General features: G+C 42.0%; 1 protein-coding gene across 1 annotated transcript in view; it reads left to right on the top strand.

The window, feature by feature from the left end:
• NIBAN1 (niban apoptosis regulator 1) overlaps positions 1–16,351 on the top strand; it is a 169,784-nt gene that overhangs the window by 77,373 nt on the left and 76,060 nt on the right. The window contains exons 3-5 of the mRNA XM_052654001.1: positions 1,102–1,233; positions 8,679–8,793; positions 12,833–13,000. Coding sequence (XP_052509961.1) covers positions 1,102–1,233; positions 8,679–8,793; positions 12,833–13,000 — 415 coding nt within the window. The remainder of the gene's footprint in view (positions 1–1,101; positions 1,234–8,678; positions 8,794–12,832; positions 13,001–16,351) is intronic.

Genomic DNA, 16,351 nt, shown 5'->3' with positions numbered 1-16,351 from the left:
TTTATGAATAACATAATTATAAAGTCAGTGACATGTGAAAGACAAGAAGCCCATTCCTATATTTTGAGATAATACATGAGGCAGGATGAGAATTATCCCTTACACAGTTAGCCCAATAGAAACCTGTCTAGGAACCTAACAGGGACTTCCCTAAAGCATATTTATCACCAGCATGCTGCTGCTGCTGCTAAATCACTTCAGTCATGTCCGACTCTGTGTGACCCCATAGACAGCAGCCCACCAGGCTCCCCCGTCCCTGGGATTCTCCAGGCAAGAACACTGGAGCGGGTTGCCATTTCCTTCTCCAATGCATGAAAGTGAAAAGTGAAAGTGAAGTCGCTCAGTCATGTCTGACCCTCAGTGACCCCATGGACTGCAGCCTTCCAGGCTACTCCATCCATGGGATTTTCCAGGCAGGAGTACTGGAGTGGGGTGCCATTGCCTTCTCCGTTATCACCAGCATAATTAATGTGAAATCCACAAACCTTTAAATTGAAGAGGTAGAATGAAGGTTTGCTGACTTGCCTGCTTGTTCTTTAACCAGAGAGCAAGCATGATCTCTTTGAGGAGCTTGGAGGTAGGTTAAGTTTTATAGCCTGGGTCCCCAGAGTTTTGCGTTTGGGAAAACCGCTGAGCATGAACTATTGAGGCAGCCACTGAAGGTTGACCAATAGGGGAACAGCCTGTGAATGCCCGTTTTTTCAGGAATTAACCCATATTCAGGATGCTGGGATAGATGTTTACAACTTACAGCTATCCACCACTGTCCCTCTCTTCCACAGAGTGTATGAAGAATTTAAGTACCACACATATGCAAGGCATAACCTTGCTACTATAATCCCTTCTCCCATATGCTTCTGTTCTTGGAGGATAATGGAGGGAATGCAGATTACAAAGTTATCAAGAAGACAAATATTTGCATTTGGTCAGGAGAAGTAGGAATGGGAAGTGTGGAGGGAAGTGGGGGAAACAACAATTTCCCGAGGATCTCAGCGCAAGATAGTTTCCAAAAATATTCCTTGAAATACCGTGAATAGACAGTGATAGCAAGATATATGCCCTCTTTTGTCGTCATGGTTAATTGTATTCATCTTCTTTAAGCCGCCGCTGGAGCCTGGAACTGTTTTGTATGAAGGAGAACTGTCACAGTTTGCTGAAGACATAAAGAAATGGAAAGAGAGATACGTTGTGGTTAAAAATGACTTTGCTGTGGAAAGCTACGAGAACAGAGAGGTAAGACATGCCTCATTGCTGCTGGCTCTTGCAGTCCTCTTAAATGTTGTCTGGGTCGATTGGCATGCCCTGTTCTTTGAGACTGACTGATTCAACGAGTACTAACGGATTCAGGTATTCATTTCCATTAACAGATGCTTACTGTGGGTTATAGTAGGTTCTAGGCGTATCGCTGTAGAGCACACAGATGCTTGCAGTCTGGTGGGCGAGATAGACTTTGTACAAGTAATTACAAGTGAGTGTGAACATGGAAGGTTCTACTGAGTGACCAGTGCAGGAACCTTTTCCTGTAATCACTGGGCTTCGAGGTCTGTCCCAGCCACCTCCGACAGCTCTCCCTCTCTGCTCTGTGTCTCTGCATCTTCCCAGTCTTAAGCCTCCTGTGTTGCTGAAGAATTGTTTATTAAGATTGTGTTTGGATTTGCATGGGTTCCTAAAAATTCAGAACATTTCACACACTTTATTCCATTTATACTTATGGATTTTTTTTCATTAGCTTTTCCCTGCTTATCTCATTCTTTTCCTTGTTTGTAAAATGTGGAGAAAGCGAGGTAACTTATGTAAAGTGCCTAGCACCTGAGATTTTATTGGCTCCCATGTCTTTCCCCATCAAAGGTGGTAATGTGGTATAGATGAAAGAACACTGGGCAGAGAATTTGGAAAACTAAAGTTGAGCTCTGGTCTCCATTAAACTAGAGTGTGAGACTGAATGATCACACTGATTCCTTCTAGATCTCATACGGTACACATATTCAGAGAATCAGTAGATAGATTCTCAAGTTCCCTTTGAAATGAATAGTGACTATCTATGAATTAAAGGTAGTAACCAATTTAAAACTCTACTTTCTTGACTCTAAGTTCAAAACTAGTCAAGACATCCTCTACAGATACTCTGAGTAATCACCTCTGATGCTAAACCATTAGGAAGAGGCTTCAGGCTGACAATATGTTTCCTTCCCATTTCTGATGGAAAACAGAAATAACATAGAATGCAGATGTATTATACCACTTCCCAGGCATACTTATACCACTTTCTTGGGTAGTCTTATTCTTTCTAACCTTCATTAAGTTAATAGCTTCTTTGGTTTCTCTGTTTTAGGATTTTATTCAACATTTGATTTGCTCTTTGAAGCAAATGATCAACACAGTGCAAATAATAATGATAATTACAACAAATCACTTTATATTTCACGTGTCCCACTACTTCATCCTCTCAGGGAAGCTTAAGAAGAGGCAGTGTAGTGTAATGGTTGATATTTTGCACTTTGAACCACACCTTTACCAGTTTCTAGATATATGTGTCCTTGCATAAGTTATTAATCTCTGTGAACCTCAGTTTTCTCATCTGTAAAATGGTAAGCATGGTTCTTTCATCACGATGTTGTTGTGAGGACTGAACACATGAATGCACGGAAGCCCTTAGCATATGGCCAAGTGCTAGCAGAGCCCAATATAGAGCAGTTGTTGGTATGACAACTAGCTGATGTGGAGGAAACACTCATGAACTCACTCTTGTATTTATTAAAGTTTTCATCACATTTGGCACTAACTGAAGTTTCATTTTGAATCAAATTTTGTTTTTTTTCCCCTTTTCATTTTAAGGTTAAAACTTGCTCCCTGAGCTTACAATTTATGAACTATATTGCTTTCTTTGCTTTGTTCATCATTTTCAAGTGAACTTGTTCTGGTTGCTAAGATATGGTCACTGAGTTTGGTAAAAACCAATTTTTTTTTAACTTGGAAAAAAATGCCCATGCAGTGTGCCATAGTTCCTCAAAGTTTTAATGATAGCCTGTTTATTAATTACAAAAGGATTTTTTTTTTTAATTACACCTAAGATGGAAGTCCTGAGTGGTCCAGTGGTTAGGACTCCAGGCTTCCACTGCAGGACTGCAGGGCCAGGGGTTCAATCCCTGTTCAGGGAACTAAGATCCCGTATGTCACACAGTACAGCCAAAAAAAAAAAAAAAAAAAAAAACTTACACCTAAAAGTTATACATTAAATATCTATAAATTACCAATTCTTTTATCGAGAATCCAGTTTCGGCTGGTAATTGAATAGGGGAAAAAAATGAGCATTCTTATCTTCATTCTCAATTCCTGCTTCCTGGGGCTGGATTCATCACCTTCTCACCACTGGGTCATTGACAAGTTATTTTACCTCTTTGAGTTTCACTTTTCTCATTGATAAAATGGAAATAATGTCTAATTGACAATGCTGTTTTGAGGATTAAATAATATATAATGTTTTTAAAAACCTAGATTAGATAACACAGTTTAGATCTGAGGCCAGTCTGAATCAAACTGTTCCTAAACTTTCTCCAAATCACGCCATTTTCAGTTCTTCTCTCTTTTGCTGTGGGTGCTGATATGCTTGAGCAGTTGATTAGTGGTTCTTACAAAAATGAAAACAGCCTTCTTAGACATACAGGAGTTTGTTTTGTTTGGGTTTCTTCAATCACTATCTTATTGATGCAGAATATGTTATCGCTACTCCAATTTTGTGGCCGTTATTAACGTTATTTTAGGTATTCCCAAGAGAACCACCGTGCCAGACTTTAGGTCCCACAGTTTTATGGTTTCAGTTCTCAACTTGCTTGTGCTTGTTAATCTCACAATTTTCCCTTAACTTATGCCCTCCCTTCAGAGCACATACTTACATTTTATCTTATCTGTATGTCTGCATGAGTATATCTGTTTAACCAAATACTTCACTGCTTTCATGATGCTTTGCAATCCTGTTATGTTTCCCAAACAGCAGAGTGTTCTGTCTGCTGACCAGAATTGTTCAGATGTCATGATATTATAATTCCACCCTAGACCATTTTACTGAAAAACAGCCTCATGTATGAGGGCAAGTGGTGGCATATTTTATCATTGTTACATTTTTATGCTTTTGGTAAAAATCCTTAGCAGCCATAATTGCACTTGCGTGTCCCACAGTCTCATTAGTCATCAGTCTCCCAAGTATTTTGTGCTGTAAATATCTGTATGTGTCGTCATTTTTGTGGTTATTAGAATGATTCAGGTGCTAGCATCTGAAATGATAAGTGTAGTGCAGAATTTCTAGAAGTTACTGAGATTACATTTCTCTCCTTTGAGAGACATATCCACAGTGAATCTCCCTGAGATTAGAGACTCTGATTTATCATCTTGTGACCATTACACAAAAGTACTGAAGTACCCACCAGTAGCAAGTACGTAAACATTTTTTTCACCTTAGCTCCAGGAGGCACTGTGACCCATGTCAGGTCAAGTAAAGCTCTACCCTGACTGAAGCAATTGCTCTAGTCTAGAGCTGGTCATAGGATCTTGCAAAAAAAAAAAAAAAAAAGCTACATTAATCAAAACAGCATATTATTGGCACAAAACCAGACATATGGGTCAATGGAATAGAATAGAGAGGCCAGAAATAACCCCCCACACTACAATCAATTAATCTTCAACAAAGGAGGAAAGAATATACAGTGGAGAAAAGACGGTTTCTTCAATTCTTTGTGACCCCATGGACTGTAGCATGCCAGGCTCCTCTGTTCTCTACTGTCTCCCAGAGTTGTCTCAAATTCATGTTCACTGAGTTGGTGATGCTATCTAACCATCTCATCCTCTGCCTCCCCCTTCTCATTTTGCCAGTATTCTTTCCCAGTCTTCTCATCTTTCCCAGTCTCAAGGTCTTTTCAGATGAGTTGACTCTTAGTATCAGATGGCCAAGGTATTGGAGCTTCAGCGTCAGTATCAGTCCTTCCAATGAATATTCAGGGTTAATTTCCTTTAAGATTGACTGGTTTGATCTGCTTGCAGCTCAAGGCACTCTCAAGAGTCTTCTCCAGCACCATAATTTGAAAGCATGAATTCTTCAGTGTTCAGCCTTCTCTATGATCCAACTCTCACATCTGTGCATTACTACTGGAAAAACCATAGCTTTGACTATACAGACTTTTGTTGGCAAAGTGGTGTCTCTGCTTTTTTAATATGCTGTCTAGGTTTGTCATAACTTTCCTTCGAAGCAGCAAGTGTCTGAATTTCATGGTTGCAGTCACAGTCTGCAGTGATTTCGGAGCTCAAGAAAATAAAATCAGTCACTGCTTCCACTTACCCCTCTTTATTAATATTTGCCATGAAGTGATGAGACCAGATGCCATGATCTTAGTTTTCTGAATGTTGAGTTTCAAACCCACTTTTTCACTCTTTTCTTTCACCTTCATTAAAAGGCTCTTTAGTTCCTCTTCACTTCCTGCCATAGAGTGGCATCATCTGTATATCTGAGATTACTGATATTTCTCCCAGCAATCTTGATTCCAATTTGTGCTTCAACCAGCTTGGCATTTCACAGGGTGTACACTGCATATAAGTTAAATAAGCAGAGTGACAATATACAACTTTCTTGTACTCCTTTCCCAATTTGGAACCAGTCCATTGTTCCGTGTCTGGTTCTAAGTGTTGCTTCTTGACCTGCTGTACAGATTTCTCAGGAAGCAGGTCAGGTGGTCTGGTATTCCCATTTCTTGAAGAATTTTCCATAGTTTGTTGTGATCCATACAACCAAAGGCTTTTGCATAGTCAATGAAGCAGAAGTAGATATTTTTCTGGAATTTTCTTGCTTTTTCTATTATCCAGTGAATGTTAGTAGTTTGATCTTTGGTTCCTCTGCCTTTTTAAACCCACCTTGTAAATCTGGAAGTTCTCAGTTCATTTACTGCTGAAGCCGAACTTGAAGGATTTTGAGCATAACCTTACTAGCTTGTGAAATGAGCACAATTGTGCGGTAATTTGAACATTCTTTGGCATTGCCATTCTTTCGGGTTGGAATGAAATCTGTCCTTTTCCAGTCCTGTGGCCACTGCTGAGTTTTCCATACTTGCTGACATACTGAGTGCAGCACTTTAACAGCATCATCTTTTAGGATTTGAAATAGCTCAGCTGGAATTCCATCACCTCCACTAGCGTTGTTATTAGTAATGCTTCTTAAGGCCCACATTACTTCATACTCCAGGATGTCTGGCTCTAGGTGAGTGGCTACACCATCATGCTTATCCAGGTCATTAAGATTGTTATTGTGTAGTCCTGTGTATTCCTGCCACTGCTTCTTAATATCTTCTGCTTCTGTTAGGTCCTTGCCATTTCTGTCCTTTATCGTGTCCACCCTTGCTTGAAATGATCCCTTGATAACTGCAGTTTTCTTGACAAGATCTCTAGTCTTTCCCATTCTGTTGTTTTCATCTATTTCTTTGCATTGTTCACTTAAGAAGGCCTTCTTATCTCTCCTTGTTATTCTCTGGAACTCTGCATTCAGTTGGGTATGTTTTTCCCATTTTCCCTCGCCTTTCACTTCTCTTCTTTTCTCAGCTATTTGTAAGGCCTCCTCAGACAACCGTTTTGTCTTCTGACATTTCTCTTTCTTTGGAATGGCTTTAGTCACTGCCTCCTGTACAATGTCATGAACCTCTCTCTATGGTTCTTCAGGCACTCTGTCTGCCAGATTTAATCCCTTGAATCTATTTGTCACCTCCACTGTATGATCATAAAGGATTTGATTTAGCTCATACCTGAATGGTCTAGTAGTCATACCTGAATTTACCTCGTTTCTTCAATTTAACCCTGAATTTTGCAGTAAGGGGTTTATGACCTAAGCCACAGTCAGCTCCAGGTCTTGCTTTTTGCTGACTGTATAGAGCTTCTCCATCTTCAGCTGCAAAGAATATAGCCTGATTTGGGTATTGACCATCTGGTGATGTCCATGTGTAGAGTTGTCTCTTTTGTTGTTGGAAGAGGGTGTTTGCTGTGCCCAGTGTGTTCTCTCGACAAAACTGTTAGCCTTTGCCATGCTTCATTTTGTACTCCAGAGCAACACTTGCCTGTTACTCCAGGTATCTCTTGACTTCCCTTTTTGCATCCCAATCCCCTATGATGAAAAGGAAATCTTTTTTGTTATTTACAAGGTTTGTAGGCCTTCATAGAACCATTTATCTTCTCCAGCATTAGTGGTTGGGGCATAGGCTTGGATTACCGTGTTGCTGAATGGTTTGCCTTGGAAACAAACTGAGATCATTCTGTCATTTTTGAGACTGCACTGAAGTACTGCATTTTGGACCCTTGTTGACTACGATGGCTACTCCATTTCTTCTAAGGGACTCTTGCCCATAGTAGTAGATATAATGGTCATCTGAGTTAAATTCACCTATTCCAGTCCAATTTAGTTCACTGATTCCTAATATATCAGTGTTCACTTTTGCTATCTCCTGCTTGACCATGTCCAATTTACCTTAATTCATGGACCTAACATTCCAGGTTCCTATGCAATATTGTTCTTTACAGCATTGGATTTCACTTTCACTATCAGATGCATCCAACACTGAGTGTCCTTTCTGCTTTGGCCCAGCCACTTCATTCTTTCTGGAGTTATTTCTCCACTCTTCTCCAGTAGCATACTGGACACCTTTGGACCTGGGGCTTCATCTTCCTGTGTCACGGTTTTTTGCCTTTTCATACTGTTCATGGGGTTCTCATGGCAAGAATACTGGAGTGGCTTGCCATTCCCTTGTCCAGTGAACTACCTCTTGTTAGAGCTCTCCACTATGACCTGTCCATCTTGGGTGGCCTTGCGTGGCATGGCTCTTAGCTTTATTGAGTTATGCAAGCCTCTTTTCCATGACAAGGCTGTGATCCATGAAATCAACTATCCTTCAGTTTAAAAAAAAAAGGGGGGGGGGGAATTTTAAGATTTAAATTAAAAAAAGGAAAAAAGGGCTGGGATTGGTTGACTCCTGACCTAAAATACCCAGGGCACAGGCCCAGCTTCAGGTGCAGTTGGATTCATGGCGCCAGTGATATCAGAACTCAGTTTGCTCTTGCTTCCATCTGAAATCTTTGCCTTCATTCAGCCCAGCTTCCTTACCAGGCCCAAATCTCCATGGCCAGAAACCTTCAGACTTCTCCACAGTAAACAAGATGGCAGCCCAGTGTCCTGTCCTCAACCTTCTCTCAGAGCTGAGGCTTTCTGTCAGCCTCGCTTGCAAGTCCTGAAGCTCACTATGATTGGATTGAATCAGGTCATGTGATCATTCCTGACCCAATCGCTGCATCCAGGATATAACCAGTGGAAACTGTAAGAACCTTTCTTGCTGACCCTAACACTCACTCTGATTGGACATCCTGAGGTCACGTGCCCTTCCCTGTCCCAATCACTACAGCCAGAACATAGCCAGTGAAAAGTATAAGAGCCTTTCTTTCTTTTTTGGTCCTAGAGCAAGTCCTGATGTTTACTATGACAGAGGCTTCTGGTGCAAAATATAATTTTTGTATAAATGGCTCTTACTCAGTGATATAGTGTGGGAATTTCTGTCTCTGAGTGTATAGTGTCTGGGTTGTCTATTTCTAGTATTCCTGATATTTCCCAAAAAGCCAATGAGGAAAAAGTCCACTGATTTTTGCCTTTCCTTTCTTAGGCCTATCAGAAAGGAGCTCCCCCTAAAAGCCGAATTCTTCCAGCTGGTGGCAAGGTGCTAACCTCAGAAGATGAATACAATTTATTATCTGATCGGCATTTCCCAGACCCTATTGGTGAGTTACTGAGCACTCCTTCCCAAGACAAAATTCCTAAACATGTTCTGTTTGGTTAGACCAGTTCTTCTCAAGGGTGAGGGTGGGGGGATTTCACTCTCCAGGGACATTTGGCTGTATCTGGAGATATTTTTGGTCATCACAACATGGGAGGATGGTGCAATAGACATTTAATGAATAGAAGCCAGTAATTATTGCTAAATATCTGACAATGCACTGAACTGTCTTTGACGTTGAAGAATCACCTGGCATTAAATATCAATAGGCCAAGGTTGAGGAACCCTGGGCTAGACACACATTCTCCATAGGCAAATGGAAGATATAATTTCTCTAATTCAGGTAAACCTTGTACCACTTCTATTACTTTAAATCATATTGGGTAATACACAAGTCAGTCACTGTGTTTCTAGCATATAGAAAATGTACTGTTGGTCAGATATCTTGAGGCTTTGGAATAATTGCAAGCTTTACACAGGACAGCAAAAATAAATGTTTCGGGCCCAGTCTGTGAAATGTACAATCCTATCTTTCAGTAAAACCTGTCAGCAAACATTATTTTTCTAATTTTAGGATGATTTGCGATAAAATATCCTAAGTCAACAAAATACTTTTAGTAGGCATTAGGCATTAGAGTAACTCTTAGGTACTGTGTAAAAAACCATTGCATTAATTAGCATATCTATAAATAATAGCTGAATACTGCTATAGAAAGAGCATTGAACTGAGAATTCGAAGACTGAATTTTCATCTGGTTCTGTGATGCTTAACAAGCATTTTCCTTAGCCATTGCTGAACCTTTTTGAATTCTGTTTCTCCTGACTCTAGGGACTTGAAATTGAAAATCTAGAAGGTTATTACCAACTCTAACATACTTTCATTTTCATTCATTTCACTTTCTCCATGCCGAGAGTGTAAGGGATAATATACAGACCAAATAGAGCGTTTCATAGAGATTCATGAACTGTGGATAATGTAATAACTCCATTTGGCTTTGTGTAAATCAAAGCACACAATAATTACTTAGTTTCTTGAAAAGAGTCCTGGTTCTTATTAATAGGTGTAATCATTTCACTGGAATTTATGGGGGAAAATGTAAAATAATTTTATCGATTGTTATTTCAGTGCAGAATGCTTAGTGTAGTGTTTTTAATAATGCTATTATAGGATTAGTACATGAACCATAAACCTAGATTAACAAACTCTTACTAAGTAATTCAAGCTAAAACAACACTTTATGTGTAGTATATGTATTATTATATTTTCTTTTAATGTCTACTTACGTGTTTTCTTGGCTCTGGAGCTGCCCCTAGAAATGGGGATACCAACATGTTGGCTCTTTAGAACCTCTTAAAAGAACTTTCCAATGAAATCCGTCAGAGCAGATAATACATTAATTGATTTATTGATGAGATCCAGTCAGAAGGAATGAAAAGGAATAAAAAACTCAAGGCCTGGGTGACTACTGCCACTTGACCCAGAACTTCAGACTGGGTATTTCAGTGACTGTTTAAATTGTATGTTGTGGCCTTCTCAGTTTTAAAAATAGAATATTCTATAGGAGATCATTTGTGATATCCTTGTAACTCAACTCAGAAAAAATGCAGACTGGAAAAAATGGCATCTGGAAAATTATTGTAAGAGGTTAAGTGAGTTATAACTAGAGAACAATAGAAATGAATTTTATGGGGCTTGCCAAAGCTTTGAAACGTAAAGGGTGAATATTGCTTTCAATTGTTCATACAATATTGTGACATCTTGGAAAGGGCAAGGAGTGTTGTTTCACAAACTGTGATTGCTGTGTGATTCTAATTTTATTGAAAAGAATAAAGGCACCGTAAAGATTGGAGGAATTAACTTCACTTGAGCAAAAACACTAACGGGTTTATCAATATAGGTCTTCTTTACACAGTAGTTGGCCAAAACTTAGTGGCGTTGGCAAACCAAACTGCAGTGGAGGCTGGTAATGTAGTCTTTAGTCTATAATGGCACTTGCTAAACTAAAAATCAGGGATTTTATTAGAAAGAGGAGAGGATAGAAATGTGTTACAGCCAGAGGTCTCTGCTACAGTATTCAATCATTTATTCATTTGTTGGCATTCGTATGCTGATTCATTCCTTGGTATTTTGCTTGGGACTGGTGAGCTCAAGATTGTGCTCACAACATGTTCAGCTTTATGAAGTTCAGAAATGGAACTCCCATGTATGCCCCAAGAAATCTATTCTATATCTAAACCAATCTCAGCTTGCCGGTAGCAGGAGTCTGTTCTGCAGCTTTCCTCATGGTTATGATCCATTTCTTGGTATGCCCAGTGCTTTCAGTTGCCTCTTAGTAGGTCCCTCTCCTCTTGCTTCCCTTGAGATAGTGCCCATTATGTGGGCAGGGAGCCCAGAATTCATTTTTCCTTCTGCTTGTTTTCCACGACTCTAGAAACAAGCTGGGGCTCATTTAAATGAATGCAGTATCATAGAAATGGAATGCATGGAGAGGAATAAAGTTTAGACAGGAGATCTGAGTAATTGTATGGCTCAACTTGAGTTTCTTGGAATTGATTTTGAAGAAAGGGCTGAAAGTTCTATTGTTTAAGGCTTTAAAAATTTCCTAGGACCACATAACATATTTATTCATTTAACAAACTGTAGTACAACATCTACTGGGTTTGTATGCTATGAGTTGAGCATGCAGAGATATGTATGATGGAGCCTCCACCCTCAAGGAGCTCCAGGGCAGTGGTTCTGCTTCTGGGGAGAATTAACTGGAGGTTGTTGTTGTTTAGTCGCTCAGTCATGTCCAACTCTAGCCTGCCAGGTTCCTCTGTCCATGGGATTCTCCAGGCAAGAATACTGGAGTGGATTGCCATTTCCTTCTCTTGGGGATTTTCCCAACCCGGGGATCAAACCTGCATCTCCTGCATTGGCAGGTGGATTCTTTAGCTCTGAGCCACCAGGGAAGCCCTAATTGGAGGTGGGGGATGTTTACCTCACTTTATGTCACTCACTCTGAGTGTGAGAACCAGAGACAAACACAGATCATTATATTTTGAGAAGACAAGGTAGGGAGCACCCTACTGTCTCTGGTGGCAGAGGGTGGTGCCAACAAAGGCATCCCAGAGGAGGTGGCTTTTGAACTGAGTTTCGAAGGATGAATGAGAGTTTTCTCTGCAAAAGTATGATAGAGGGAAAGGAGAAAAAAAGAAGCATGAACTGCAGAAGCAATAAACAAAGTCATAGGAAGGATGACGATACCTCCCTCGGGAGAGTAGAGAAGAGAGTGGGGCAGAAACCAGTGCAGAACAGGGTAAACACCAACACTTAAAGAGAGAGATGGAGAGAAGGGGCAGAGGAACCAATAAAAGTGAAAAGGGGCAGTGATGTTTAAAAAGCGTGGAGAAGGTCACCCTCCTGGAAGTCAAGGGAAGAGAATGTTTTCAAAGGAAGGGGTAACTGGGTGCAACAGATAATCCCTGATCAGGTTGAAAGGGTGGGTAATAAAGAAGAAGCCATAAGCCGGCAGTAAGGATGACATCAGTGACCCAGGCAGTTTGGTTTGGGGACTGGTGAAGAAGGAACAAGTTTAGGGTGAGAATAAGGGTTGATGGCATCAAAGCTGCAAATGCTGGTTTGGCAGTGATTGAGGGGTGGGGGTGGGAAGAGAGTGGAGAGCGGAGAGCAGAGCTGGTGAATTGGGAGCTGGTAGGGTGAGGGCCCAACGGGTGGACACAGTGGCAGCCGAGGAAAGACCCAACTCTGACTGTAGCTCATTCCAGATGAGGCAGCGGAGCTCGGTTGTGTCTGATGGCCTCAGCCATCCCTGTGGATAAGAGATGAGGCCACCTGCTCGAGTGAGGCAGGTGAAGCTGGTGGTGGCGTGCAAGGGGAGCCTGGACTCTCCTTTGCCCCGACCCTGTGAAGACATTTCATACCACCTTTTCAGCCCATTGGTTGCCCCACAGCCTGAAGTAAGCTCTCACAGCCTGAAATAGGAATTTAAAATAAGACATAAACATTTTAAGATGTCTTGGTGTTTTCCGTGTTTCTTCAGCATCCAATGAGAAGGAGAACATGCAAGCCTTTGTGGTCCTGCCCAAGGAATTCCCGGTGTACCTGTGGCAGCCCTTCCTCAGACACGGCTACTTCTGCTTCCAGGATGCCGCTGGCCAGAAGAAGCTCAGCGCTGTCCTGAGTGACTGCATCAGACATCTGAATCACGGTATGGCACGGTTGCCCGCTGGGCCCCGCTGGGCTGCCTTTTCTCGACTGGCCTGATCAGTCACCTATAGAATGATTTCTTGAGAGAGCCACAGATGGTGTTGCCTTGGGGAAGGAGAGGGAAGCTGAGTGAAGTGTGAGTTTTGTGCACGAAGAGCGCAGTCGATTTGCTAGCTGCTTAGTCTGGGCAGGATATACTGTGTGTGTGTGCGTAGATCCTCAGTCATGTCTGACTCTGTGCGACAGCAGGGACTCTAGCCCACCAGGTTCTTCTGTCCATGGGATTCTCCAGGCAAGAATACTGCAGTAGGTTGCCATTTCCTCCTCCAGGGGATCTTCCCGACCCAGGAATTGAACCCTCGTCTCTTATGTCTCCTGCGTTGGCAGGCAGGTTCTTTACCACTAGCGCCATCTGGGAAGCCCAGGGCAGCGGAGCCTCAGTGCAGCGGGATGTGGAGTAGGTGTCTGAGGGCCCGTGTAGGCAGAGCACCGTATTCATGCATACAATTTTGAGTATAATGCCTCCTCCTCCTCTTCCGTCCTGATTGGCTTTTTAATATTTATTTTCATTACATTTATTTTTCGCTGTGTCTTTGTTACTGCACATGGGCTTTCTCTAGTTGTGGTGAGCAGCTTCTCACTGCGGTGTCTCCTCTTGACGCAGAGCACAGACTCGAGGCACGTGGGCTTCAGGAGCTTCGGTGCTTGGACTTAGATGCTCCATGGCATCGGCATCTTCCCGGACCTGGGATTGAACCGGTGTCCCCTGAATTGCAAGGTGGATCCTTAACCACTGGACCACCAGGGAGGGCCCTGTCCTGACTTTTAAAAAATCTCAATGACATCAAGAATGAACCAGTTGTCCCTAAGAAAATCCTAGTCCTTATGACATTTCATTTTTCTCACTTTTATTTCCAAATTAGTTACTCAAAACTTTAGGATACATAAGAATCACATGGAAAATTTGCTGAACAGATTTTTTTGGCTCCACCTACAGATATTTACTGGGTCTGTGGTGGGGCCCTGATTTTGCATTTCTAACAAACTGCCAAGGGATACTGATGCTGTTGGTCCACAGACCACACTTGGCATGGCATTGCTTCAGACTGTGCTGCCTCTATATACTGATTTAACTGTTATGTCTATAATAAAAAAGACTGCTCATTCTTGTATGTGCTCATTCTTGAAAAGTTGATATGAATACTGGTTTTTCTGGACTCCACGAAGCCTTCTGTTACAGATGATTGAACTGTTTGTCATTTGGCAGTTGGAAAGCTAACCAGTCAAATGTTATTGCAAGCTTACTCTATGCCAGCCTCTCTCAAGGTATTAGGGACAGAGTAATGAGCCATGCAAATTCCCTTTCTCTGGGGTCTACATTCAGACGGGAAGGAGGGACAAACACTTGCGCCAATTCAGAAGACAACTTGATGGTTGTCAAAGATATGTGTTAAAGGGTAACTAGAAGTTGTTGCACAGGGAAGAATGGAGAAGGCTGGTCAGAGGAGGCCCCTCTGGGCAGGTGACATTTGAGTTGAGTCACCTCATTCTTCTGTGCCTTTATTTCCTAATAAAGCGAATTGCATTGTACACTTTGGAGAAGGAAATGGCTGCTGCTGCTGCTAAGTTGCTTCAGTCGTGTCCGACCCTGTGCGACCCCATAGACGGCAGCCCACCAGGCTCCCCCATCCCCGGGATTCTCCAGGCAAGAACACTGGAGTGGGTTGCCATTTCCTTCTCCAATGCATGAAAGGGAAAAGTGAAAATGAAGTCGCTCAGTCATGTCTGACTCTTAGCAACCCCATGGACTGCAGCCTTCCAGGCTACTCCGTCCATGGGATTTTCCAGACAAGAGTACTGGAGTGGGGTGCCATTTGGCTACCGACTCCAATATTCTTGCTTGGAGAATCCCATGGACCGAGGAGCCTGGTGGGCTACAGTCCGTGGGATCACAAAGAGTCAGACATGACTGAACAACTGAACACACACACGTATTGTACACTTAAAGTTCTGAGGTTTCCCTGAGAGTGTCAGTTCCACAGAGCAACAGTTGCTAGTGATGCTTCTCAACCCGTTCTTGATTTTAGCTGGTGTAGTGATAGGAGGCTAATGGAAAAAGATAATGTCACTCTATTTTGCTATAGCAACTCTGAGTAACATTTGTCATAACACTGGCTCATAACTCATTAGGGACTTTGTAGAAATGTTACCCTTATTGATATCTTGCCTTGTGGTTTTGATATTTTAGAGAGCAGAGACTTTCCCAGCACTGCCAGCACCATCTGACTCATCTTTTCAGTTCACCTGCCCCTCTGTGTGCAGGGCCATGGTCTAGTAGGAACATGCCATGGGCACTGAACACAGAAGCCGTGAAGTTTCACTCGGCAGAACATGTTCTCTACCCCGCCAAATGGGGCTGGCTTCATTCTCCCTTCATGTACATAATAGGAATTTCTCTGGGGAGGTTTTGGAAGCATTGTAAGCCTGCATTTAGAGTCCATTTATGGAAGATATCAGTCGATTCAAAACCCCACTCTGCTCTCCAGTATGTTATCAAAGGCACTGAGATAATGAGGTCCAGTCACGTGGCCCTAGTTCTTCTGTGTCACATTCCTCTGTCCAGAAAGCTCACTGAGGTTTTCTGCAGACTTGGCGTGACTTGGCAGAACTTTCCCGTGGCTCCCGTCAGAACCAGAGACCATCAGAACATTGTAGAGAACTGTTCTGGATGGCCATGGGCCAATGAGCCCATGGATCTCTCCTTTCCTGCCTCTGTTTCTTTGTTTTTGACCACAATGTACCACTCATCTTTACTGAGTCACTTTTTTTGGGTTTCAATCTCTCCCTGTTATTCATTGTAGGATCTGGAGTAAACCATTAAGAGATTTCACAAACTCCCAGTTAACCATTATTTTTTTCCATAATTACCCTAAGGGTTTAGAAATAGGTGTCAAATGAATGCTGTAATAGGACAAGAAACGCTGAGGGGGCTGTGGAGAGCCTGCTGCCCTCCATCCCCAGGCAACTGGGCTCTGGGCTGTACGCTTGTATTGTTGATGGGCGCTCAGGCCAGCGCGTGCCACCGCTGAGAATTAGGTCTGAAATATCCTAGCATCTGACGCTGAGCTGCTATTGATCCATCCATTCACAGGTCCTTAGGGATCTTTCTTCCCTAGTTTTATTGAGATATAATTGACATATAGCATTGTTATTAGTTTCAGGTGTACAACATAATGATTTAATATATGATCATTGTAAAATGGTCAGCGCAAGTTTAGTTAACACCTGTCACCTCAAGAGGTTAATAGCATTTTTTTTCTTATGAGATCTTTTAAGATCTCTTCTCTTATCA

This window comes from Budorcas taxicolor, chromosome 16, assembly GCF_023091745.1.
Source record: "Budorcas taxicolor isolate Tak-1 chromosome 16, Takin1.1, whole genome shotgun sequence".
Classification (NCBI taxonomy): Eukaryota; Metazoa; Chordata; class Mammalia; order Artiodactyla; family Bovidae; genus Budorcas; species Budorcas taxicolor.
Note: the sequence above shows the minus strand (reverse complement) of the source record. Positions and strands in the feature narration are given on the sequence as shown.